This window comes from Semicossyphus pulcher, unplaced genomic scaffold (genome assembly GCF_022749685.1).
Source record: "Semicossyphus pulcher isolate SPU_LCO1_2020_fin unplaced genomic scaffold, fSemPul1.0.p SCAF_6, whole genome shotgun sequence".
Lineage (NCBI taxonomy): Eukaryota > Metazoa > Chordata > Actinopteri > Labriformes > Labridae > Semicossyphus > Semicossyphus pulcher.
Window position 1 is genome coordinate 22,349,290 of NW_027211737.1, and position 26,289 is coordinate 22,375,578.

The 26,289-nt window shown below is 42.5% G+C and overlaps 1 protein-coding gene across 4 annotated transcripts; it reads right to left on the reverse strand.

The window, feature by feature from the left end:
- Positions 1-429: 429 nt before the first annotated feature.
- aak1a (AP2 associated kinase 1a) lies at positions 430-23,900 on the reverse strand. 4 transcript variants are annotated; one of them, XM_069682683.1, is made up of 17 exons: positions 23,192-23,900; positions 18,833-18,951; positions 18,155-18,263; positions 17,533-17,675; positions 17,281-17,402; positions 17,109-17,190; positions 16,847-16,979; positions 16,608-16,711; positions 16,416-16,495; positions 16,170-16,333; positions 14,641-14,813; positions 14,068-14,277; positions 13,329-13,516; positions 12,832-13,025; positions 12,664-12,732; positions 9,766-9,867; positions 430-3,067 (listed from the first exon to the last, which is right to left on the reverse strand). In XM_069682683.1, the coding sequence occupies exons 1-17, from the start codon at positions 23,349-23,351 to the stop codon at positions 2,232-2,234; spliced, it is 2,988 nt and encodes a 995-aa protein (XP_069538784.1). In that variant the 5' UTR covers positions 23,352-23,900; the 3' UTR covers positions 430-2,231. The 4 variants fall into 4 exon arrangements, with proteins under 4 accessions (XP_069538784.1, XP_069538783.1, XP_069538786.1 ...); XM_069682682.1 differs by having other exon boundaries at positions 14,062-14,277; XM_069682685.1 differs by lacking the exon at positions 14,068-14,277.
- Positions 23,901-26,289: the final 2,389 nt, after the last annotated feature.

Below are 26,289 nucleotides of genomic sequence, written 5' to 3' on the forward strand. Positions count from 1 at the left end.
AATTGTAGCATTAACCAGTGACAGTAAAAATTTCAGCACCGTTTAAAGTGGAGCAAGACCTACATTCAAAAGTAAAGACACAGGAGTATTATCAACAAAGTATGTAAAGTTAAAAGTTTAATTATGTATCTAAATGTTTTAACCAGTGCATGTTAGATAAAAAATACTGAGTAAATGTTGACTCCCTTCCCATACAAGCAGCACTGTCATGGTGTAGTCTAGGTGAAGCTATTAACATGCTATAGTGTATATTTAAGTACTGTATAATAATAGTAAACAGCTTTCTGATAAATGTTGTGGAGAACAAATTATTACTTTAAACACTAAAAGTAAGTGGAACTTAGTGTTTGCATACAATGAAATTATGTGCTTAGTTACATCCACCACCAATGTCAACATAATGATAAATAACTGCAAAAACTGCAAAAATTGATTTACATTCATTTAATAGTTTTTATGACTTACAACATAGTTTTTAAAGGCAGGCTGTGCAGCATAATAAGTATTTCGAGTGCTTTTTTGTCCAACAGTATCATCAGCTGTCGAATCCTCCGAAGATTTCCTATCCAACACTGGTTCGAAATACATTTTACAGCTGTGTTACAATCAAAACACATTCTTAGGGAGCCCTGACTCTGTGTCAGAGACTATGTGCAACCTTCATGTATACAAGTCTGGTGTGAAAAGTGGGCATTTAAAAAAGATTGTACACCTCAAAAAGAAAAGAAAACCGAGGATTTAACATCACAACAAAGGAATACATGAATTAAACTTTGGGTTGAAACAGGTTTTAAAAGTGCCATGGTGGGAACCAAAAAGTGTTCCATGATTTGACAAAGCACAAAGACAATAAAATATTCCCAAATGGCAATGGAAATAAAATCAAAAAGGAATGTCATCAACCAGTCACCATTCAAGATCTCACTGACAAGAAACTATTATTACAATACCTGACTGAAACTGCTGAGCATAAGTGCTGTAGATATTTGTGTTGACTGCAGGAAGCATTTGCAGGGAGTTGTTCAGTTGTTCTTAAGTGTGAGTCAGTTAGTACACATTTGGAGTTTACAGGTAGGTCGATTATAGAGATGCATTACAGAGTTAAATGACGGTGCAGACAGCAACAGGAAGTTGCACATTATTGTACGCGAGTGTTTGGTGATGAATGAGAGTGCAGTAAAATGACGGCGGTGCAGCAGTTTTTTTTGGAGGGCATAAAAAGGCAAACGTGATTTATGCCGTTTGATGTGTGAGGAGGGAAGTACTGAGAGAGTGTAAGGCTTCAGAGATACCACCGTGTAGAGTAACAAAGAAATACAACTAAAGTTAATCTTCTACTTTAACATGACAACTACCATAATGAATTTTATAAGCCTAACATTTATATATGGTTCGTACGTAACATGGAGTATCAGACAGGACAGTGACCGCAAACATAATACACATGACAAAAATGAAAACATTAAGGAACAAAACAAAGTTACATTTCATTTCTACAAATGTGATCCGTGATGTGTGTTTGCATCGTTTTCCAGCATCTGCTTCATAACACAACTGTCAAGCATTAAAGGCCCAAAACGTAGACTTGAGGGAATAATTGTACACCGGTTTACATATTTCTTGAGTGATGATATTACCGATAAATTCCTCTGTAACGTCTTGTAACAAAAAACTCTCTGTGTTGAGAGGCTGCCGATGTGCTGCACAGTGTTTTTTCTGTGATGTTGTGATTCAAGCTGAATCCGTCCTTTCTGAGAACTAAAACAATGAAGAAATGAAGACTTGTCAGAGCCGTAGTTTCACAATAAAGCTCAAATAAACAGGAAATGACACTGCCAAAGCTGCAGGCAATCTATCACTTTGTGGTACTATAGCGCTGACACAAGAAGAAACTGAGGTAGGCAAGAAAACAATCAATGCTTGACCACCATTTGGTCTTTGTGTAGATGAACGTACCAAAAAGATTGAGGACGATTTGCAAAGGTAAATCATGTGACAGGAAAAAGAAAACGCGACCAGGAGTCTGGCAATGATGTCAGTTTTCTTACTCTACGGGAGAATTCAAGTGTGAAGATGACCTTGCACTATCAGATCTAATGGAGCCAGTTAAGAATGAGATCCATGCAGGCCTGCAGTCCAGCTGCGGCGCTGGTGACAGCATGCAGCGTGCCTGTTATGTTTGCATAATTCAGTGGTGCCGATACCCTCTTCCCTCCTCTCCGAGTGTGCATTCAAGGCTTTTCCTGCGGGGCCTTGAAGTGAAAGGGTGCAGAGACGAAAGGGTCAACAGGGCTCGCTTCTGAGGTCCATGAGTGAGGAGGTCCAACAGGGACTGATGCCACAGTGGCCTGCTTGCTCACATTAGACACGACTCTGTGAGCTGCTACCGGCTGCTGGGGCACAGGTCCCTCAAAGTGTCGGGAGTATTTGGCCAAAGCTTGTGGGCGGAATGGTTGCTGGGCAACTTGTCCCAACGCACCTTGATCAGGGGTAACAGCATGAACGCCTCCTGTGTGAGGATATGAGGTCTTGGGCTGAGCTCCTGCAGCCTCCTTTCTTTTTCCAAAAGGAGCCTGAGAGAAAACGTCGAGCTGCTGCTGAGCGCTGAGGAACGCACGAGGAAACGGAGCGTTGGCGAACACATCGCTCGAGTCTTCTTGCCCAATCCTAAAGGGGGCTTTTGAGAAAACATCCGCAGCCACTTCGGCCCCCTTCGCTTGTTCAGGTGCATGCTGGGAATTATTCTGAGCAAAGGTGCTTGGAGCAGGTTGATGGAAGGTAGTAGACGGTTGTGTTGGTGCTGCTGACGAGTGGAGCGCTAACTGAGGTCCTTGTTCCTCTTCATCCTCAGAGTCCATCAGCAGAGGTCTGGAGCCGCTGCAGTCATGAGCCGCTACGTGACTCTCAGTGGCGCCTTCATCCTGCTGCTCCTCCTTCTGGGCTTCTTTCTCCTCGTCTTCATCGCTGGAGTGCACACATGCCTCGTTGGTTTGAGAATCTCCTTCACCTGGTTCAGCTTCTTGCCCCTCACTGAGCACAGAGTAGCCGTTACTCTCCCCTTGCACATCTGGATGAGAGAAAAGAGAGAGAACAACACATCAGGAGCTGAACAAACATGGTTAACAGTATAAAAATGTCATTAACAAGTTTTACCATCTAAGGTCCACCTGCACGTTTATCTACAAGACCATCATACCTCAAACACACAACATACTATGTGACCAAGGGATCATCTGTAACCACTACAAAGTCAACAGTGAGAACCGCTACAGCACTACATCAATACAAACACACTCTACTCTGAACAAATAACACGAGACAGACGAGACTAGCCAGCTCTACCAGGACAACATCAAATAACCTTGTTTCCACAAATTAGTTTCAGCACAGCTGCAGTATCCTCAACCTCAGAAAACATGCCTCGTGTTAGGGGGGAAACGGTGACAGCAGAAAGGCTTTTAGTTAGAATTTAAGAGTGCTGAGGTAGAGGGAGCTCAGAGGGAGTCAGTACGTCTGTGGAAACAAGGACAAAGGAGCCTTCACAGCAAAAAGTAGAGGTCATTAGGGACAGACAGGTTTGCACAGATGAGCAGAGACATCAGTCTTACCTCAGCGGTGTCGACAGCGGCTGTTAATTGGCAGCTCTTGGGAAGATGTTAGTTGCAGCCATTCAAGGAAAAAACGGCATCTTTTGTTTAAGTTCGCTCACCCCTCGTCTGCTTAAAACTGTCCACAGCCCATTTAACACAGTATACTCTCTTCCTAAGTTATCTGAGCCGGAGTTAACCAACTGAAAAATTACCAACAGATCATCTCACCGGGCAGAGCTGACTATCAAAACAACAACAAACAGTGAGACTGCTCGTGTAACTCATGTCATTCAATCCATCGAAAAGCCCTTTAGCAAAGCTCCGGGCCTTGAATCTGAACTGCAGTGAACACAATTTGATTTTAAGATACCTCTCTAAGAATATCCAGGAGGCAGAGAACAACTAAGCTATGAGGGGGCAACAAGACACTCGTCCATCAAAAGGACAACTGCCCATGTTTTTAGACAATGTGTCAGATGGTTTTCAGACAAACATATTTCAATAAAGAAAGATATAAATTGAATAATGTTGTAATGTTGAAACCGGAGCACAAAAGGCCTGAGTGGAAGTTAGATTAGAGTATCTGCAATTAATCTAATTTGGTTCCCACAAGGAAAAATGATCCGTCTGCTAATTAAAACAATGAATATGGAAGAATTAATCTTCATTCTGTCAATAAAGCCCGCTGGCTGTTTGTTCTCAAATAAATCGACCGCAAGACACTAAATTTACATTCACATAAATGAATTTTATTCAGTGTCTCTCCTTTTGAACCTTAATTCATAAAAATAGAAGTACACACTCCATAAAAGGTCCTGCTTTGACATGTGGGCATCGGCCCTGTCATGTCAAACATTATGATATAATCAAAGTCATTTGTTTACCTGCCACCATTTCAACCCAACCAGCACAACAAGTACATCAGTTCCACACAGCAACACAAGTTAAACTCTACGGCCAAGGCTAGAACGCTACAGGACACAGCACTGTAGGTCTGGTTACAACATGAAGCATTATCGGAGGATTGCATAGATTAGCCACAAAGATGCAAATGACTTAACTGAACATTAGATGGAGAGAAAGAAGCAGAGTTTTATTCACCCACGCCAACTCCTGCATATCTGCGATTTCTAAGACTATTCATGTCCCAAATACGAGTTATGGCACAGCTAGGGAGATGTAGGTGTTTCTGTTTGTATGTACACATCTCAAAGTGATATGATACTAATGCCTATGTAATGGATCCTTTCTTGGCGAGAGAAAAGCCAGAATGAAAGGAAATACTCGGTGGGATTTCGACATTACAGATGCAATGCAAACTCAGTGCAGTTTTTGATCAGATGTGTTACACCTTCAAGCCTTTAGTGAAACAGAAAGCAGAGGTGAAAGGTGCCACAGAGGTATCAGGAAATATTGTCCGTCATTAGCTCTGTTCTGCTGCCTGTAAAATTAACTCTGTTCCGGTTTTTAGCAGTAACTTACAAGTACGAGTTTCTAAGGAAGTGTGGTGGAGAACTACACTAAATAGGGCTGACCCGAATGCTTCAAAGCTTCAATCGTTGCCATGGTAATCGACGGTCAAAATCAGTGTTCCATTGTTTTTTTTTTCCTTTTTAACCACACAAGCAGATATAACACAGATATGTGTTTTTGTCATGCTCTGTACCTGGCTCAATAAGGTCCCGATCTGTCTCCACATGCTGTGAATGACACGAGCAGGAGCTGTAACCTGCGATCAGTTCATCATAGTTTATAATAACGCAGTGTGGGAAGGACACAGATGTTTAATCATGTGGATCCGTGTGGTAATGATCTTTCTGTCTGTCTGTCACTGTTAACAGAGACTCCAGTCTGCTGTGTACTTCATATATTTCACACAGAGCTGTAGAGGAGCATCAGGCTTCATGATCAAACAAAGTCTTCAGTCTTCCCTCTCTGCTCATGCTCTCCCCCTTTCAGCACTGCTTCGTGGCCCAACAAAGGCATTCGGGACAGCCCTACTAAACGACCTGGTCAGGTAAGTCATAAGCACTTTGTTTCATGAATCAACAATGACAGCTACAACAAAAGCACGAGCTGAACAATAAACATGAATGGGGAGAAACGACAGAGGGGCTCAGACAGAGCGGAGGGTCAACAGCTTTGCACTCTTAATTACAGCTTCGTCATATTTTTTTTAATCTATATATCCTCATAAATTGTACATATTTCACAATGGTAATCAGTTCAAACATTCACCCTACAGACCTATTAATAATAGTCACATGTTTTCATACCATGATAGATGAAATGCCTTTAAATATTACACAGCAAAAACATTTTCCATCAACAGAAAAAAATGATTTTATGTACAATAAAGTTTGTCTGAATTTCTGCTCTGGCTGAAATGAGTAGACCATGTGACCTCAGTTTAAGTGAACTAGATAAGACAGAGGGGATTCTCATGTACCTTCACAACATAACACAAAGAAGTCTACACAGTATCTAGTAGAGCTAAACAATCTACTCTTCTTCACTGACCCTGAGAGCAGAAAGACACAACATAACAAGGTAATATGCTTTCCTTCAGCTTTGGCATGGCTACAGGTCCAATAATGTGATTCCCTTTGTTTCTGATGTGCTTATTTTGACGGTGAGTAAAAGATATGATGGTGAGTTCATGAGCTTTAATGTACACTTACTATTAATGGTCTTAAAGCTGACAGTGAGAGCATCCTGCCGCGGCATCTGAGCCGAATGAATCAGCCATGTTCACACTGAATTCGCCAGTTTTGGGATTTAAAGACATCATGATTGATAGATTGACAGAAGTCGTTATTCGTGGTTTTAGAGGAAGTAATACCCTGATTACAACGAGAAAGAGGTGACGGTATACAGTCATGCTGAAGCTGCAGCTCGTACTAAGTTATCTTAAATACACAGCTGTTATAAACACTGCTACCAAAGGGAGGAGTAGCGCAGACTTTGACAGACTTAACTGCCAAAGACGGCTGTATGGGTGTGTATTTAGATTATCCAGAAAAAGCAGCTTATTTATTTTCAACAGTAAACCGCAAAGAAAGATCTGTTAAACTGTCCAAAGCTATCCTTCTCTACAAACTGGTTCAATCAGTGCAAACATCTCTCTGTGGTTCACTCAGGGTGCGTCTTTGTTTGGTAGCTTAGTTCAAAGCTTTCGCAGGAAAGTGCACCAGTTATCCTGGACGTCTACAGCATTCTGACTCCTCTCTCTGTAGTCAGACCCCTGACACAAAAGAGCCTGCCTGAAGGGGGCTTGTTTAAACAACCCTAAACAAGCACACAAAGTAAGAACGATTCAGCTGTGATCAAGCAGTTAACACGTGCGTACGATGGCAGTCGATCACCATGGCAGTGCACTCAATGGAGTATGAGGAAAGCATGAGGAGTACCATGGTGTAGCCGGACAGAAGCAGACGATATGCTCAGGCATTAATGAAAAGATTATTTACCAGCGTGGGAATGCACACGGCCAGCAGAGATATATGAAACCAGCTTATCAGGCAACTAGAGATGGAGCTGAGGCCAAGGAGGCACATTAGAGGAAAGGTTCCTCTGAACCGATCAGTGCTGGCTCCTCTGTTTTACTTCATAAGGTGCTACATTTAGTGCCTCTGCTTCCACATCTCTATCTCCCACCCTCCCCACGTCCCTTTGTTAGGATTGCACTCTGCCCCTTCGACCTCTCCCACCCCCTCTAGAGGTCGATGAGCTGATCCACCAGCAGAAGGGAGCGGGCCAAGTTGGGGATGCTGGACTCTGAACTGCCACTGTTGCTGCGCGAGTGACCACCTGAAACGTGCCAGAAAGAGAGAGGGAGAGACAGAGATGGGCATGGAAGAGCCGAGGGAGAGTGTGAAAAACAAGCGAAAAGAATAAGTAATATTAACAGAAAATGTATGGAGAAATTAAGAGCAAGGAGTTGATGAGGATGAAATGATGGCAGAGCAGAGAGGTGCATGAATGACGGGGGCAGAGAGAGAAAAAGAGGCAGAGTGTGAGCTGGGATAATCTTCATACAGCTGCATCATTACAGGGGGAGAGTCAGGGAATGCCTTTCTAACATGAGGAGACTTTCAAGGTAAGAACTACAAAGAGTCAAACACCTGCGAGGCGGAGGATCACTGGCGGGGCAACATTAGAAACAAAAGAGGAAAGGATGACTAATGTGAGACCTTGATGGGATAAAAGCCTTAATGTGCCAAGCACACCCATACAAGACTTCTCACATCAGCAGGGACCAGCTTTGCTGACTAAACTAAGGGGCTAAGTCATATATCTTTGTGGCTCACAATAGTCTGGGCGTCAGCAGGTGTGAGTGCTCATCTCAGGATTATGTTAACCTTACCTTGATTTGAGTTTTTGGAGATGAGCACAGGAATAGGGTCAAACTCGTCGTCATTGCCCTTCTCCCCACACGACATGAGGAAAGTAGAGTCTGCGGTGAAGGAAGAGGAAGTGAAGGAGTAATGGAGGGGGGGAAAGAAGTTAACTCAGCCAAAGAAAAGAGCAAAAAGAAAGAAGGATGCAAGTAGATTAAAAATCAATGGAGCCAGGGCAGTCTCAGTATTTAAAAGCCATGCATTTTAGGCTTTTTTACAAGTGAGTCAAGGGTCTGTGAAGCTGTATCTGATTTCATATCACATGTGTCTCTCCTTGTTTTGAGAAGCATCCATACTCTGTGGTTCTTTCAAGGGCAGAAACAACCAGCAGACACAAGGCTAGCTGAGGGGTGCTGCAAAGAGGGAGGTCTTACCAGAAGCTGTCTGACCAGGCTGCAGCTCCTCCAGACAGGATCCAGAGCCAGGAGGAGCAGAGGAGCAGGAGGAAGCGAGAGCAGAGACAGACTGGTTTCCATGAGGAGAAGTGTGAGATAACAGATCGCAACCCAGCAGAGAGTCCTCCCCAGTGAGAGAGTCTGAGACAGGTTGAAGCAAAGCCAGAGGGACAAGGGGTCAGAGTAAAATAAGATGTTAGCTTAAGGAGCAAAGGAAAATGCATTTATTAGTGAAGACAGTTTAATGTTTTGTCTCTGAAAGCATAACATTTTAGCATCATAGGAAAGTCTTGGTGTAAATCCCAAAGAAAATGTGCAGTGAAATACGACGCAGGAGCTGGATTTTAACACTCTGCAGAAGCTACTGTTCCAGAACATGCCGCTAATATTGATAATAACAGCAGAATATATGTTCAATGTTGTCATTGTATCACACCATAGACAGCCACGGGTCCACATAGGGCTGTGATGGTATTGCATTTTTCTAACAGTGGAAAAACACTGACGCCCCCTTGTGGTTTCGGCGGTTAACCGCTGCTGTCTGCCCGCGCAACCCCCCATAACAGTAGGCCTATAAGCGGCACGACTGTCTCCGAACCTTCTGTCACTCACAGTGGTGTAAATTTTTTTATCCTTCATCCTGATCATCCGACAGAGACTCTGAGCTAATGTGCGTGCATGCTTGGTTCTACTCGCTCATATTAGAGCCGATTGTTTACCATCTTCCTCCGGCTGCTACGCATACCGGCTTAGCTTTTCATCTCACTCTCTTGGGATCACCTGAGAAGTGACTCTGCTTCCTCTCCTGCTTTTTGTTCTTCCAACTTGACCCCAGAAAGCATTCAGATCTGACTGTTTCTCCACGTGCCGCCATAGCGACCAGTAAAGGTGCTGTGTGGCGTTTGAGTGAGGTAGAAAAAAGAACGGCGCTTCATTGCACAGACAACCAGATAAATAATTAAAGTTTATGGGCTTCCAACTGGGGGAAAAAAACGGCGATGACGGTCACTTGGTCCACCCAGCGTTTGGCGTCACATAACCGCATAATTGCGGTCATGTGGTTACCGTCGCAGCCCTAGGTCTACTTCCCTGTACTACACCAAAGCAGCTGTTCCACACACCGAATCAAGCGTGCATTTTAAAAGAACGTCGGGGCATAATACATTTTTGTCAGGACTGTGTTATCCGTCACACTCGTGATTGACTGAGATAAATGTGTTTTTGCTTTCCACACCAACAAATAAAGTGACTGCAGTTGTGATCTAAAAGGGAAATGTGACTCCAGATGGTACCAATAAGACAGCAACTGGAGACCATCATTCCTTGGTGGAAAGTGGAAAGAATAATAATATTTCTTATTCTTTGGTCCATGATGCTAACCTGGCATGCCGGCGGGGATGAGCTCTGGCTGGCCTGAATGTCTCTGGGCCTGGGGGGCTTCCAAACCAGGTATCAGAGAATCCACACACAACTCTGCCCTCGCTACGTGGAGATAGCAAGTGGGGAAAAAGGTGACACAAAGACATCATGAGTAACCTTGAAGAAAGTAGATAAGCTTAGTAAGGATTAAATTGATGAAGGCCTTCTTTTTGCACTTTTCTCCTGTCGGTCTTTTCTTCATCAGGACCATAAGAATGAAAGATGAGAAGGAAGGCAGGAAAGGTGCATGCAAAGCAGAGGAGGTATTTTAGGAGAAGGCAGGGGACAAAAACAGAGCTGGTGGAGCTCTCTGCAGAACTATTGAAAGGGTCAGGCGGGGTTAAAAGTAGGGATCGACCGATTATCGGCGCCGATATTCGGCATTTTGACGCATATCGGCATCGGCCATTTTTGTTTTGTTTTTTTTAATCCGACGGCCGATACGAGTGCAGAGTGCTCACAGACACGGCGGAGAGGAGAAAAAGTGCATTTCTTTGCAAATTTTATTAAACTTTGTTTTATTTACTTTATAAAACTTCAGGAAGTTATTTATTTATTTATTTAAATTTTCAGTTAAATTTATAAGAGATGCTGCTGACCCTGGGAACTCCCTGCGCTTTTTGTTTGTTTGTTTAATAAACATATGCTTAAAGGCATTTAAACAAAGTTAAGTGTTGGAGTTTGTATTATTCACAATTTTGACGCCAATATTTTCACTTTTACTGCAAATGAATATCGGCTCCAAATATCGGTTATCGGCCTCCTTGACTACTAATAATCGGTATCAGTATCGGCCCTGAAAAAACCATATCGGTCTATCTCTAGTTAAAAGGTCGGGGAGCAGCAGAGAAGTTTGAGGGGGCAATCCCTCTATAACTTTCTCTGTAAGTGAGCCAAAGGGAGAAGATGGAGAGAGGCAGATGACACGAGGGAAGGGAAGAGTTTGCATACAAGTAAAAAGGGAGAAGAGAGACTGTAAAGATATGAAACTCTGGTAATGTGGGGAAATATTTATAGCTTTGAACATTTTAAGGGACAAAATATGTTTAAGAGGTAAAAACACAAACAAACATTAAAACATGATAGGATGATGACTGCACATGTTGCCTGCATGGGTCAAAGAAACCATTATTAAAATTATTAATTGTTAGAATATTAAGTTCTGCCAACAGCAGCCACACTCTCCAAGACTACACAAAGTGATATCCCATGCATTCAAAGGACAAAACTCCCTTACCCGTGCAGTTATTGTACCAAACAATTACTGCACAAAACAATGTTTACACTCTTGAAATCCAAACTTCAACACCGAACATTTAATCATACCACAAACCACAGCAATCAGTGAGCTTCTTCACGGAGGTCAAAGATTGCCTAAATGCACTGTCCACATGCCGACCCTCTCAATCAGCTCTGGGACCAGTGCACCCGTGAGTTGACCTCACAATAATCTTATTTTGATGTGAGCAATTCTAGTGTTTTGATAGAATACTGATTTTGTTAAGCAGAAATGCAGGCCATGCACGAAACCAGAAATCACTGACTCTTCATTGGCGCTCATACTTACAGGATACTGCTATGGGGCAAAATGAGGTGGGGGTCTTAGACAAGGAATGTGTTGGCTCAGAAAATGGCACAGCAGATGTGACCTTTTGCCCCCTTCGCTATAGGAAAGAGGCCAACACTGATGAAAAGCTGATTTTTACAAATCATTACATGTCAAAAAGCTAAAATTCCAAGTAAAGTCAAAGGTGAGAATGTGTTAAATTAAAGATAAAATACAGTATGTTTTAGTTTTACTTAGTTCAAGCGAAGCTGCCTGTATCCGAAATGCAGCTCTGCTCCATCAGCAGAAGTCAGACTGTGTTTGCTCGTGTGCATCCTATTTGAGAGGGCTTTACAGAGAGCGTCAAAGAGACAGCTTAGGCTGGGTGGAGAAGATTAACCACACTCTGATTATGTAATAGCCTCAACATTTCTATCCTCTCAGTTAAGGCCTTAAACAGTAACTATACAAAGGAGGTAACACTGCTAAGAAGCAAGGGGCAAAAGGCTAACGGGAAGAGAACATAAAAGGCCGGGTCGTTTTTCTAATAGGACAGCTCGCTTGACTTTCTCTTGTTCTTAGTGGCAACAGTAAGCAGGCTCGTCCAGCAGGAAGGCAATCCAATTAACAAAGACGAATTTGTCCTTCACGTTACCAGGCAACAGAAAAAGCACAGGTCCGCAAATGAGATGCGATGTAGCTGTAGCGACGGCCTCTATTCACGGCAGCTGACAAGGAGCAGCTGTGAGGCTACGTGCAATGTCAACAAGATAACACCGTGTACAAATCTGAACCACAAAACTAACACTTACTGAATAAGCTAAACTCTGGGAAGAGTGATATCCAGGAAAGTAAATACATTTTAAAATATGACTCATAAGACTATATTTGTTCAAGAGCCAGAGGCCCTGAGAGAGTCAAAGGCACGGCTCGATCTGTGTCATGTTGTTACAAGAAAATTACCTGCGGTGTCAGAGAGGGAGAGGGTATTAAAAGGGTCCTGGACGGTCAACAACGCCGAACCTGCACCCATGAACATTGCACAGTGAATAAAGATGGAGGAGCAAATGAAGGATGGTGACAGCACGAACAAGTGAAGAAGAGAGTGGGTGGGACATCTAACTTTTATAACAACTGTAGACATACGTTCAAGACGACATGATGCAGCTAAACTGTGCAATTCCACATCTGTTGATATGTCATAGTTGCATCTAGAGTGTTCACTTGATACAACAAAAACAGAAAAGCCTCCTGGGAAATGAAGTATGCAAAGCAATGACGCAGCAAACTGAGAGGAATCAGCAAAGCCTCACCTGTAAAAGCATTGAGCCCTGGAATGAGATCCTCACTGGAGCCTGTGACCTTCTCTCCTGGTGCAGCAGCTGTGCAAAAACAAACAGCAAAGTAGCAATCATTTTTACGTCACACAGCTACTAACCAAAGGTGCAGGTGTACACACGCAGTGAGCATGATTCACTTACTCTCTGCTAGCTTTGCAAAGTCTTTGTTTAGCAGCTCCTCTGCGGTTAGCTTGGAGAAGTTATCATCGCCAAAGGGGTTCCAGCTGGGCGCAGAGTTGGGTGCAGCGACGGCTGGCTGGGCGTCCACATCACCTGGATGATATACACTCTGCTGGGACGAGCAGGGGGAGCCAGAGGGAGTAGTGCTGGCTGATCTGCAGCACACAGACGTGTAAACATAAACAAGGGTAAGAGTGCATAGTGAAACTTGATCGTGGGTGTTAAGTCTGTGGACACTGGCCTACTGATGTATGCAAATAAGAGTGAGTGAAGAGAGTTATTTAAAGACTGAATAGAGTGATTCTTCTTAAGCTGGATTCTCTGGGGTGTAAAAGGGTTGCTTATCCTCCTTTGGGGTTCCTCATATGAATGGACTGTCTATTACCCTTCTCGGCGCACTCAGCGCTATGAAAGGACAGTTCATCCTCACATCACTGAAGGGAGTTAATTCTGCTCACTTGGACTTGTTGAGGCTGGCCTCAGCTGCGGCTGCCTGGAGGAGCTGGGTGGACTTGCTGACTGGGACTCCAAACACGGCGCTGTGAGTGACATCGCTCAGGATGCGTCTGTGGCCGCTCTTAGGGGCCATCTTTGGCGACGAGGGGGGCGTCAGGGAGCCGACTTTGTGCAGCCCTCGGGCAGCCGTCTTTGAGGAGAAGATAAAGATACAGGGGGGAATATTAGGAAAAATGTCCTTGAATTTGCATTTTGTGCACAAAGAAACAAACAAATAAGAGCCCCAAATGTACGAAACCAAGCAAGCAAGATCCACTGGAAAAGAAAACCTGGAAAAGAAGACCAATTGTAAATCCCCCCAAAACAACCACAACAATAAGAGAGAAAAACTGCAATGAAAAAGTGAAGAAAGTAGTCCCAGGGCAGACACTGTACATTAACAGATACATCCCCATGAAAGGGGAATGTACTGACACAGTTAGAGAAGCTGGAGAAGGTCAAAACTATTGTGAACTTTGAAAGAAGCAGGTCAGAATGCAGGACTAAATGATTGGGTTATCAGATGACTTATAGTGTGTAATGAGGGCTTTCTAATAAAGAAGACACAAAGCATTCCTGCCTTCCGTGCCCCAGAAGAGAAAAAGAGAAAATCTGGATGTGATTGGTTAGAGGCGAGTTCGTAATCAACTCTCTGGCCCAAAAGAGCAGCAGACGGCAGCAGGAGAAGGATGTTACCAGGACCTCTGAGTCAGCTGCAGGGCCAACAAGTGCAGACTCAGGGATGGGGGTCAGATGAGATGCTGCTGGTTCATGGACAGGTGCTACATGCTGCTGGTGTTTCACTTGCAGGCTAACAACTGGTTTGGACTGCAGCTTGGTAGACGCCTGAGACGCAGTTAGTTGATGTTGTTGCTGCTGCTGCTGCTGGTGGAGGTTCTGCACCAGTTGATGCTACATTGGAATATCACACAGCTAAGCATGAGGACAGCCCACTTTGTTGATTTATAGCTCTTTGACAACTACTGCTCGCTTTTAAGCATACTTTTCAGGGTTCATTTTATACCTCTGTGACAGCACACAAAGCACATATTCTGCCTGCAAAACACGAGCAGCAATCAACAGCATAGTACATATGTAATGTTGCAACTACACTGGTCAAGGTCAATCACACATTGAGGCCCACAGCACGTTTGTTTAAGATAATGGCTCAATGCAGCGATATGGGTGGTGTCACACTATCCTTCGCTATCCCTGAGGAATGAGATTGAAACATGAGGCCAAGTATTTGCAGTCTTGTTCTGCCAGGAAGCCTACCTGCTGGTTACTCTGGGGGCTTAAGAAGGCTTGTTGCTGCTTCATGAGGAGTTGCTGATGCTGTGGTGTAGCCTGTGGCAGCATGTTGGCTGTCTGAGCTTGCTGCGGTGCAGAAATCTGTTGAGCTGGTTGGACAGCAGCTGCAGCGGCAGGTGGGACACTGATACCAACACCTGGAAAGCAGAAAAATGAGAAGGTGGACCTGTCAATATCACATAATATACCCTATTAAAATATAACTACATGTCTTGTTGCACAATTTTTTTTGCTTTCAGGCAACTGTCAGGTACACAAACTCTTGAGATGTTTTTAAAAATAAAAGTGAGTTTAGTCTTTGTGTATTTGTGTCTGTTTGCAAGCATTTGTTTATCTTTAGGCCCCTGGCAATAAAAAATAGGGCCCTCAAATTAGATAAGTTGAAGTTAAAGGGCCAGCTCGCCGATTTTCAACCTCAGTCCTATCATGCTATTATGGGGAGCTAATGCCATTATGGTAGGAAAAAAAACGCAATTTGGCTCTGTGCCTTTGGAGGATGCTATCTGCTTCTCCAACGGGCCCTGGAAAACCTCCACCAGACTACGTAAAAACGTGTCATCTTGCAGAGGCCAGGGAGCTCGCTAAACTACACTTCCTCAATCTAAGACGCCCGCCTCCGATGTCATGTCTCGTTCAAAATCGTCAGGTTTGAAAAGTAGACTGCAGACTTTAACATTTTTTAGACGATCCACCGGTATGTTCTCATCGGATTTCAGATTCTGTACCGCTCTGAGCCATTGCCTGCAGCGAAACGGTAGTATTTCACTCAAGCGTCTCTCGCTGGGCCGTTCCTTTCACAGGGAGGGGCGCAATGCATGCTGGGTGTTGTAGGAATGTAGAATGGGCGAAACCACGAGCTGTTTGTCCAACTTTCTCCACAGCTATGGCGCCAATTTCAAATATAATTGCTTCTATTGATTACAGAGAACACCAGCTTTGACTGACAGTGGCTTTTTCCAGGGGGGAACTGCTTCTTCAAGTATTTCAAAAACTGGTAATATGAGTGTAAGCTGATGCGTTTTGCCTAATTGCCACTCTAGGGCAACAACAAGGAAATACTGTACAATATTATCAAATAAAAACTGTTGCATTTATTTAGCACAACAGCCTTTAGCATAGCTCAAGAAAAGAATATATATATATATATATATATATATCAAGAACAAATCCTACTCACCCAGCAAGTGAGTTAGTAAGCTCTGCACACAAATGGGAACACACTGCTTTGATTACTGAGACATCGCGCCATCAGGACTCGTAAAAGACAAGTAAAAGCCTTTTAGGGAAGGTCTAATTGAACCACTGTAAATACAAGCCCTTTGTTGACTTCAGAGTCAAATTCATCAGCTGTTCACCGAGTTGAATCAATACAAGATGTAGCTTTGTGTATGGAGTTACCAGGAAAACCATTCCCATAAACCAATAAGGCCAGTTTTAACTGGTAAGACTGATCTTAACCCCGACACACAGAGGCATCACAGAGCTAATAATACCTATAGCCTGGGGTGTTCCAGCAGCCACGTTGGGTCTCTTGCGCGGGGTGAGAGCTGGCTGGATGGGAAGGATGCCTGATATCGGCTGGGGCTGAGCCTGGCCTGCCTTGGGTCGTTGTCGAGGTGCGATTGAGGTTTCCAGAGTAGGAACGGGGTCTGTGAGTCTGATGGGAAGAAAACATAAGGGTATATAAGGGTAGAAGTTTCTTACAATGACAACACTTTAATACTTTGGTTTTCACCTACCTGGCTTTGATTTGACTCTTTTTGGCCACTGCTTCACTGGCTCTGATCGGCTCAGGTAGTTTTGCAGGAATGGGTGAATTCTACAAAAGTAAGGGAATGTGCAATTTATATTTGAACGAGGTCAGGTCAGAAAATAGGCTGAATCAGAAGACAAAGTGCTGAGCTACTATTCTTGTTGCCACGGTGACTTACATGTACATTCTGGACTGGACACTCTCGTCGGGACAGTTTGAAGGCAAAGTAGGATATTTGGTAAATGTCTGGTCTCTTTTCCGGGTCAGGTTCCAGCATGTATCCTGAGAAATCAACGAACAAGGATGTTTAGTCTGCGTCAGGCACAAGAAAACTCATCATACAGTAACTGCACATATACAGGATGCATGTGCTGCATGTGGGGCAGAGTGTTTATTCAGAGGAGCAGGGTTACTCACTGATGAGACAGTGCATGTCCTGGGAGTAGCGGGAATTGTCTGGGATGGTGAAGCTTCCATCACAGATAGCTACTTGGCTCTCCCCAAAAGGAAGCGTGAAGTAGCACAGCTTGTAGAGTAGACAGCCCATGGCCTGTACGGAGAACCAAGATGCTTTGTAAATGTGAGTCTCTGTCTAGCTATGCTAATAATGCATATGTTTTAAAAATGGTAAATTATACAGCCATCATAAGGTAATACAATGGTAATGAGTCTGTCTCACCCAAATGTCGGCTTTTGTTGTGATGACCTTCCCACCGTAGAGGTTGACCATCTCTGGAGCGCGGTATGACAAAGTAGTGTACCTGCATTTTTCAGAGCACACCAATCAGAGCAGGCTTTTTAATTTTAATAAGAGAACAGTCAGAAGATATAAAGTGCAAAAAAACCCTCACTTTTTGATTTCCTCCTCCACCACTGGCACCCCCTCTGCCTGAGGGTTTTGGAAGTGATTAGTGGCACTGCCAAAATCACAGAGCACGTAATGTCCCCGATCATGCAGAAGGATATTTTCCACCTACATGAGGAAGACAAGACAAGACGTGTCATGAGGTAAACAACACTGTCAGAATCACATCCAAATCATAAGTGTGGACATCAATAAGCTAGCCTTGTGCAGTGAGCATTTAGTACTGAATTAGTCTTGCCTTGAGATCTCGATGGATGATGGGAGTTTTGCACTGATGCAGACGAGCGACCGCCTCACACGTGTCACAAAAGATCTGTAATACCTCGGCCTCAGTGAAGCCCGTCTGTAACCGCTGGTTCATTAGGTTAACCACCTGACCACCTACAGGAAACAGGTCAACCAAAGGTCAATGAATTATCAGCTGATACAACGTTAACCTACCTATTAGCTATCAGTTCATATCTTGTTAGCAACAAAGATTAAAAACTACACACATTTAAAAGACTGATGATTGTTGCTCATATGGAAAATGTTTTTGCAACTGTTATGTTAGTAGCAAAAAATAGGTTTAAATATGATTTCTATACTGACATGTTCATTAAAAATTAACACAAATTAACACAACTCTCTTACTGCTTACTCAACTGCCCAGATGCTTCAACAACTACAGAGTAATATTAAAATTTAAGATGTCTATATAAATAACACCACTCAGTTCACTCAGCAACTATAACACAACGTAACAACATATTTGCCTTTAAACAGAACAGGATGCTTCCATTAGCTGTGGGTAATAGAGCTTTAATTCAACAGAGAGAGAGAGAGAGAGAGAGAGGAATGGAGGGGTTGGGCTGATTTACCTCGACAGAAGTCCATTAAGATTAGGACTTCCCAAACATCGCCAGCTCCAACTGCTGTTATGCTGGAGTCCAGGAAACCAACTATGTTTTTGTTGCCCACGAGGTCCCTCTGTATAAACAAACACAGAGAAAGAAACACTGACAAACAATGAAGAAACAGATTTCGTGGATTTAACACTCTTAACACATTTGGGTTAATAAACTGTAAATTACATTTAGTTGTGGAGCCGTCCAGTCTATTTTTATCTTTAGAGAGAGGCTGGTTCTCTGCCAAATGTCTGGAAGTAATGATGATAACCATCGTGCCATAGTTGTGCCACCCAGGGTGTGTCAGCAGTAACTGTTTAGTTTCATTTACTCTTGTTAGTAAATGGACTAACGGGAAATAGCCAGTTCAACAGTTTCAGAGGAATCTAATGTTATAAAAGGACGTTACAATTACAAGCCAATCATTGAGCTACCTTCTGTTACATCACTGTTCTTGCTTCGAAGAGTATTTTTGTGGATAGTTTTCAGTGTTTGTACTCAAAGTATAGAGGACTTCAAGCATTCAGGGTTAGTGTTCAGAAAATTAAAGCAAGCACATTAACACAATCATTTCTTACAAGTTCATCTCCTAGTAATTTCAAAACATAGTTTGCTGTAGTCAGCAGTCAGTTACTGGACTGTCTTACTCACCATAATCTGGATCTCGAGTTTGCAGATTTGCAGGTCATGTTCATTGTTGACGTACATTCTTTTTAGTGCACAACGTACTCCTTGATGAGTATGCACGAGAAAAACTATGGCAAACCCTCCTGCAAGTGAGAAGAGAGGGAGACAAATTAAGTGCAAAAAAAACAACAAAAATGGCCAGAACAACTGCTGCACAGAATCCTACAGGATGTGGTGTTATTAAAAACAGCTACATTTTTACTACTCACAACAATAACTGTCAGTTGTTAACATTCTGTAGTTGTCAAGAGGAAATCTGAGAGCAACTTATACCACAGTTAATCTGAGTACATCTTAAAGCCCAACAATAAGCTGAGCTATGACCCTGAAAATCAAACATATATTAATCCAGGTAGCCAATGAGGCTGACTGATGGCATATTGTTTAAATTTCATGTAATCTTGTTTCTAAGGAAAGGAAAGGACGACTTTATGTGGAAATGCGAGCTTGCTAAAAGGAGCTTGAATGTTCACGGTGTGAGTCAGCAACATCACTGACAGAGGACACAGGAAGTGAAAGAATTCATCATCACACCTTCGGTCGCAGTGATGCTGACAGATGGGGAAAACCACGAGATGACTATTCATCCATAGCAACTCAAACCACCTGCGCCCAAACTGATTAATAACACAGACACCCAGACATGAATAATTCCACCATTTAGACAGGAAGCTACAAGACCATATTTAGGAAATTCTCTCATGTTGTAGTATAAGAAAACAAACAGCTTCATTTGCACTGAACTGTGGGAGAGTCATTGTTATCAATGACTTCTAGATATGAGCTTTTCTTTCTCTCTGGATATCAAGCTGAAAGGGCGAAGCAGCTTTCACTGTCAAGGTCTGAATGTTGTTTTCGCTGCAGCTCTTCACTTCACAGTTTTTCCCTCTCACAGCTCGTGTTAATACCATGAACTGACTCATCCAGCCAGCATCACTAAGCCAAGGACAGCTCCACGTGACCGCTCGGCGTGTCTTTTGATTAGGAGGGACCGGGCAACATTACTGTGAGCTGCAGCATTGAAGAACTTAATGGAGATAAAAACACAAGGGAAGTCAGAAAAACTGAATCACTCTCTAACAGGCTGGTTAAATGAATAAAATAATCATCAGGATGCTATAAAACTGTTTATTCTGTACTTGTTCCCCAGTCTTCAGCAATAAATTCTGGAAATTTCAACGTGAAGCGCAAAAATGTGCAACACTGTGCTGCACCAACAGACGTGTACCGGCAGAATACATGGCTGAGTAATTAGTAATATCGAGAGACAGAGCTGTGCTTGCGGTTTCAATAAAGACAATATGAAACTAGTTGAAACTCTCATGTATCAGAATGAATCAGAGGGGAAGTGATGTTCATGAGCACGTGAAACACAGGCCTTAGGAGTGTGTGTGAGTGTGTGTGTGTGTGTTGTGTCAGAGTTCAGACAGTTTAACCCCTGCTGTGTCTCGCACAGTCTAATCTGAGATGCCTGTAAGAAATTAGAGGGATTAGCGGCCTTCTTAAACAACATCCAGCAGTGGTCTACATTCCCAGTGGACAGCGTGAGCAAATAATTGTAAGTACAGCTACAAATAGCCGCTGCCTCTTGACGTAAACAGACTGTCAGGATTATACCACTCTACTTTATGCATGCTCGCTCAAGCAGATGCACACAAAAATACACCTTTGGCTGCTATGAAAGGGGCAGTGAATGGTTATACTGTTTGGACACAATTTGTCATCAGTGTAATGGAACTTACATAACTACAGTCCAGGCTTGGGACGACTACACAGGTCCTCACGACTACTACGCTGTTTACAAACATGCTTGTGGAAGGTTACATGACACCGCAGTGACAACAAGAAATACAAGCAGCAGTGTGAGACAAAATTAGCGCAGACTATCTCATAGAAGTTTTTGCATAAAAAATGGGAGGGATTCTGGTTAACAAATGAAGGGATTAGACTCACAAAAGCTCCATGCTTTGGAGTCTTTTAGCAGGAAGTGGTGAAACATCTCTGTAACAATGAGATGTTACATAGATGTCCACAGTGCTACTGTTACCAGCAGTGACTTTATATAGACAGAATCAATCCTTACACTACTAGTTTACAACAAATCCTCAGCCTGACAGCCTAATGTCCAAAATAAAAACTGAAATAACATCATGATTTCACATAAGTTCCTCATGTTCCTTTAGGCCCAAAACTACAAAAGCCAGCTTGTCCCTTTGACTGCTTTTGTCTATTCTGTGAAAAGTGTATTTATTTCAGCCAAAGGCAACAGAGCGACAACAAAGGGAGTAGACAGAAGGGGGAAAACCTTTTCCAAATGGAGCACCAGCAAAGATAAACTAAAAGCCAGCCCAGAATAGACCCAAAACCATCTGAATAAATAGGGGTAGTGACACTGGGGGGAGTCACATTGCAAGCAGTAGCTGCACTGTCAGAGACAAAATATGATCTGCCGGAAAACATTCCAACCAGCATTTTGGGAAAGATTTATAATCATGGGGAAATTACTATGTTTGACTGTCCATGTAAAATGGTGTTTATAAGACATAACAATTATCAAAGCCAAGGCTGACTCTCTGAGGTGAATGTCTGCATCAAGTCCAAAGTTTTCTCTGACTGATAAGAAAACTTCAAAAGTCCTCGCTCACAGAAATTGCACTAAAAGTTTCCACTGATATCTCACTGCAGGTGCAGGACTGTCCAACTCATTCATAAAGCCACGATGCAGCCAAACAGATGGGCCCCATCTATAGTACTGATAAATTAATCAGTCTTCTTTCATCTATTATTTAGTAACAGGTGCTCTTAGCTAACAGAGCATGGCAGACATCTTGGTGCAAAGACAAATGACCACTGGAAACCTTGAAAATGCCATCGAAGCCTGTTTAACCTTGTTCTGGTGAAGACTGTCTTAAGACGAGCAAAACATTTCTCACCCATGCACTGAGTTTGGATTCACTACAGCGAGTCAACACGCAAGACTGTTGTAACATGTGAAAGTACAGGCCCCCCAAGAACTGTATGCTGTGAATTTTGGTAAAAAAATGCACCTTCTAATAACCTGTACCCCCTTCCTTTCCAAGACACTGTTGATCAAGACTTCTGAAATCTACATTTGGGATATGTTACACCCTCTGTAAATGGCAAGTCAGATGACTCAGCATGGCATTGGTCCTAACAACACAGTAGAAAATCCAGTTATACAGTGTCCCTCCCAGCCTGCAGGTAGAGAGAGCAGTATTATGAAGAGAAGTCAATCTGACATCTGTATAACACGCCCTCCCCAACATTTAAATTTCAGCCTTGAAATCATACTTTTTTTCCTCTATAGTAAACATTGCACATTACGCAGAGTCAAGCAAGATAAAGCTGCAAAAGAAAAGTCTGAAGTGAGTAAGGCCACCTGGCAAGTAAATAAAAACCTAAAGACAAAGGTGCTTTATGACCAAAAGTACCAGGAACTTATCTTGTTGTCTGTGTTTCCACAGCGGCCTACAGTTCCGGGAAGATCAATGACATATTGGCCGTACCTCTGTAGAGGTAGAGGGGCTCGATGCACGTACAGGTCTAATGAAGTTCTTGAACACAGAACACTCTGTAGCGTAATAACCTTTTGTACACCTGCTGTACAGTATTTGTCTATAAATGTGTTACACTGATGTACCATTTGTTGTAATCAATACAAATTGTCACAACTGCATATCCCTATTGTTTTAACTTGTTAAACACGTTGACATCTTTATTTCGAACATGTTAAACAAAAAAGATAATTATATATAATAATAATAATAATATACAATAAATAAATAAACAATAATAATAATAATGACAGTGAGTTTGCAGCTGTAGTCTTTAAAACATGACACGCGGCGAGTACGCAACCAATCAGAAACGATCGGCACTACAGACCCGCCTAGAAAGTTCCTGGACCTCTGGAAAGTAGCACCCTGGAGGAGGGACTTTTCTCGGGGCAAATCAATTACCCTGGAACTAAATTTGGACCCTGGTTCCTGCTATCGAAACACACACAGTTCCTCAAAAGGTTCTTCCTTTCCTTTCCTGGGGAAAGTTCTTGCTGTTGAAAAGCACCTTTTTATAGCCTTTTGCCATAAGCATCACCTCTACCTGTCCTATCAGTAACCTATAATAAAAGGTGATACTATATCATTATGTTAGATGATCCTGCAGGGCCATAGTCCTACAAAAACAGGCCTACTGTTAACTAATGTTACCTGGTTGACCATCCTCACAAAACTGTGCCACACCTCAGATCTGGTTACATTTGTTTGTGTGACACGTGTGACAATAAAAAGCAAAATAATTCACCTTCTGCGACGATCTCATCCACGGTCACTTGATGTCGTCCGATGCTGAAGACCCGTCCGATGAAGCTGCCACCGCCGCCCGAGCCTGCGCCTCCTCCCCCGGCTCCTGGTCCAGGCCCGGAACTCACCAACTCCCGACGAGTGTCAAAGAATTTCTTCATTTCTCCAATGCACGGTCAAGACCAAAATATATCAGTACTTTAACAACACTTTTAGTTGTAACCAGCCTGTGGAGGTACCGCTGTTAGCGCGTTAGCAGTTTTTCAGTGATTGAATGAAGCAGCGAGCTAGCTTCAAGATAAACGCTAGCTAACTGACTGACTGGACCTCAAAATATCCCAAACTATAATGTTCTTCGGCTAACTCATTTTTTAAAAACATCAAAAGGAGTCAATATAGATAATAACACGATATGAGGTTCATGTGGAAGTCCCCGCTGTCCCTTCTGAGCCGAGCCGAGAAACACTTGTTAGCCGTTAGCTCACCTAGCGAGCTAGCTCAGCAGCTAGGTGCGGTGACAGCTGTCAGTTGAGCGACAGGCAGCCAGGTAGGTCCTCAGTGTCCAATGTAGCTTATTACACATCTCCACCGTTATCTTCCTTACTTATTTAACCTGCTGTTCTTGTAGTCTGTATTGCAGAAAAATGACAGCCCTCCCCTGCGTGTGTGCGTCCAGCAGCCTGTAAGAAGGCTGGTCCTCTAACTTACTGACAGAGGAGCTAACGCAGCTACAAACAGAGTGGATGCTAGTGGGAAGAGCCCTCTCTGCTGAGTCCGTCCTGCTGGACTTCTCTTGATGTAATTGGTCAAATTAACACTGACTTCCTGTCAGTTTACTCCAGTCCACAGGCTCTGCTGGTGCCCACTGCAAAATAAGAAACCAGGCCCCCACTTTTTAAAAGCATCAACCTGAGCACAGATTAGCTTCTATCTGAAAGTTGATGATTGATTAAACGTGTTTAGGTGAATGCATTGTGTTTCCCTGTATTGTTCAAAATTGTATTTTGTCCTTTTCAAATGATACAGGAGATGTAAGGCCCTGATTGACTCACAGAGAGAGTGTATAAGGAGAACTTCACACTGTCACACTGAAACTAATTCGTAATACCATAATACCACTACACAATACCAGATGATTAAACATAAATCACTGACGTATGACAGGAAACTAAGAACAGGCAACCTAATGCTTTCGCCTCGAATATTTAGATTAATTGAGGCACACAAAGATGAGAATATTCCAACAATCTGAACCTTTTGGTGTCTCAAGATGATTATCTGCCCCTCAACATTTATATACTCTGGGATAGTCTGATGTGTATTCAAATCTCCTCATACTGCATCTACACATTTCAACAGGGTTTTTCTGACCTCTTTCTACACAGACTCTGAGGGGCCAAGAAGGCTATTTATTAACTAAAATGACGCAGAATATCCCTCTTACAGATCTTCTTTAAGCTCATGGATAAACAGTGAGCTAACATGAGGTTACAACCCCAGGTTCAGACATTTTTGGTTTAGAATAAAAGGTCAACCTGTGCTTTCAACAGACTCAAGCCTATAAGAGCAAATGACTGAAGTATATTACCCTGCATTTCGAAACTCATAGAAACTGTGAGGATGAAGGACTCCGCAGTTACAAAAAAACATTTTGGAAACCTGAGCCTTTCTTTCTTAAGTTCTGAAGCAGTCTATAAACTTTAAAATGTTTCATATAAGTGATTCATAACCTTAAGGCCTTGTTGCCTTTTATGAAACACTTATTATTAAGACATTTAGTTTAACTGTCTTCAGTTCAGTCAGGTTTCAGGGACATAGCTGAGTTTGAAAATTGTCTTGCACGATCAATAAATGCACCAAAGGTGGTTGAAACATTTTTTAACACATCTACATAACAGAAAGAATACTGCTTATTTTAGTCATTGAATAGCACTGATCCAGAATTAGGGTTACTAAAAAATATATTTAAAATATGAATGCACATTAAACAACTGTTATATTGAATCTACATGACTGATAAACTTTAAAAGCAGTTTTAGAAAGCTTGTGTGCCCTTTGACCTTCAAATAACATAAATGAATAAATGCTAACTGGCATTTATATTATGTAAATGTGTTGAACTGATATAGTTGAGGTTTCAGTCTCTGTTTGTACGGTCTATTTCTGAACTACACTAAAGAAAACATTCAAGACAAATCCAACAAGACTCAGTCAAAACCGCTGCTAATGAAATTCCAAACAAATTAATCAATAAGTAACTTAATGACTATTTTAATTTAATGTAAAGCATAATACAACCTATGTTATTTGTATCTATCAGTTGTAGCATTACAACATTTTAGAGAAGGTTTGAAACTCATGATAGGCTATGATTGGGTTCATGTTTGTGACAGTGTGAGGGTTTGTCCTGCAGGGGGCACTGTTTCATCACTAATATACTGTAGGTGGCTTTACATACCCTGTTTTTTAGTCTCCACCAACTTTAAAAGGCTGATTCAAAGATAAAACCAATATTAATTTCTTATTTATATATTTTGTGTGTGTATTTGTCTATTTGTGCGTGCGTGTCTTGTGGGAGTCATAACAGACATTTGACTAAAAGACTTCATGCTCTTTTATGGACTTCATTTAACGGTAACTAATTCCTGGGGAGCCACTCTCCCCATTCATTCTGCCACCTGAAGAGTTTGCAGCACAGACGATTAATCAGGCAGCGAGTGCATGTGTTTAACATTAGTACTGTGAGTGGTTTACATACTTAATGCATAATGTAACTGTTAAAGAAACACGGCTGCATGCTCTCTTATCTCCCTCTGACCGTATGGATGATTATTTGTTTACCGAGAACAGGACATTTGTTCTGGCATAGCTAATGCCTTGGCATCAACGTAGCCGCACTTTCAAACATGTGGTGACCATTTTGCTAAAATAATTGAGCCATTAGGCTGTTTGAGCTGCGGAGTTGTTAGTGCTCTGGTGATAAATGACGAAGCCTTACATTATTTTTTGTTGTATGTTGGATTTCTGATGACCTGAAAGTTAAAACATAGTGTGTCCTCATTTTGTGTGGTCTCATGAGAACCAAAACATTCTTGTAAC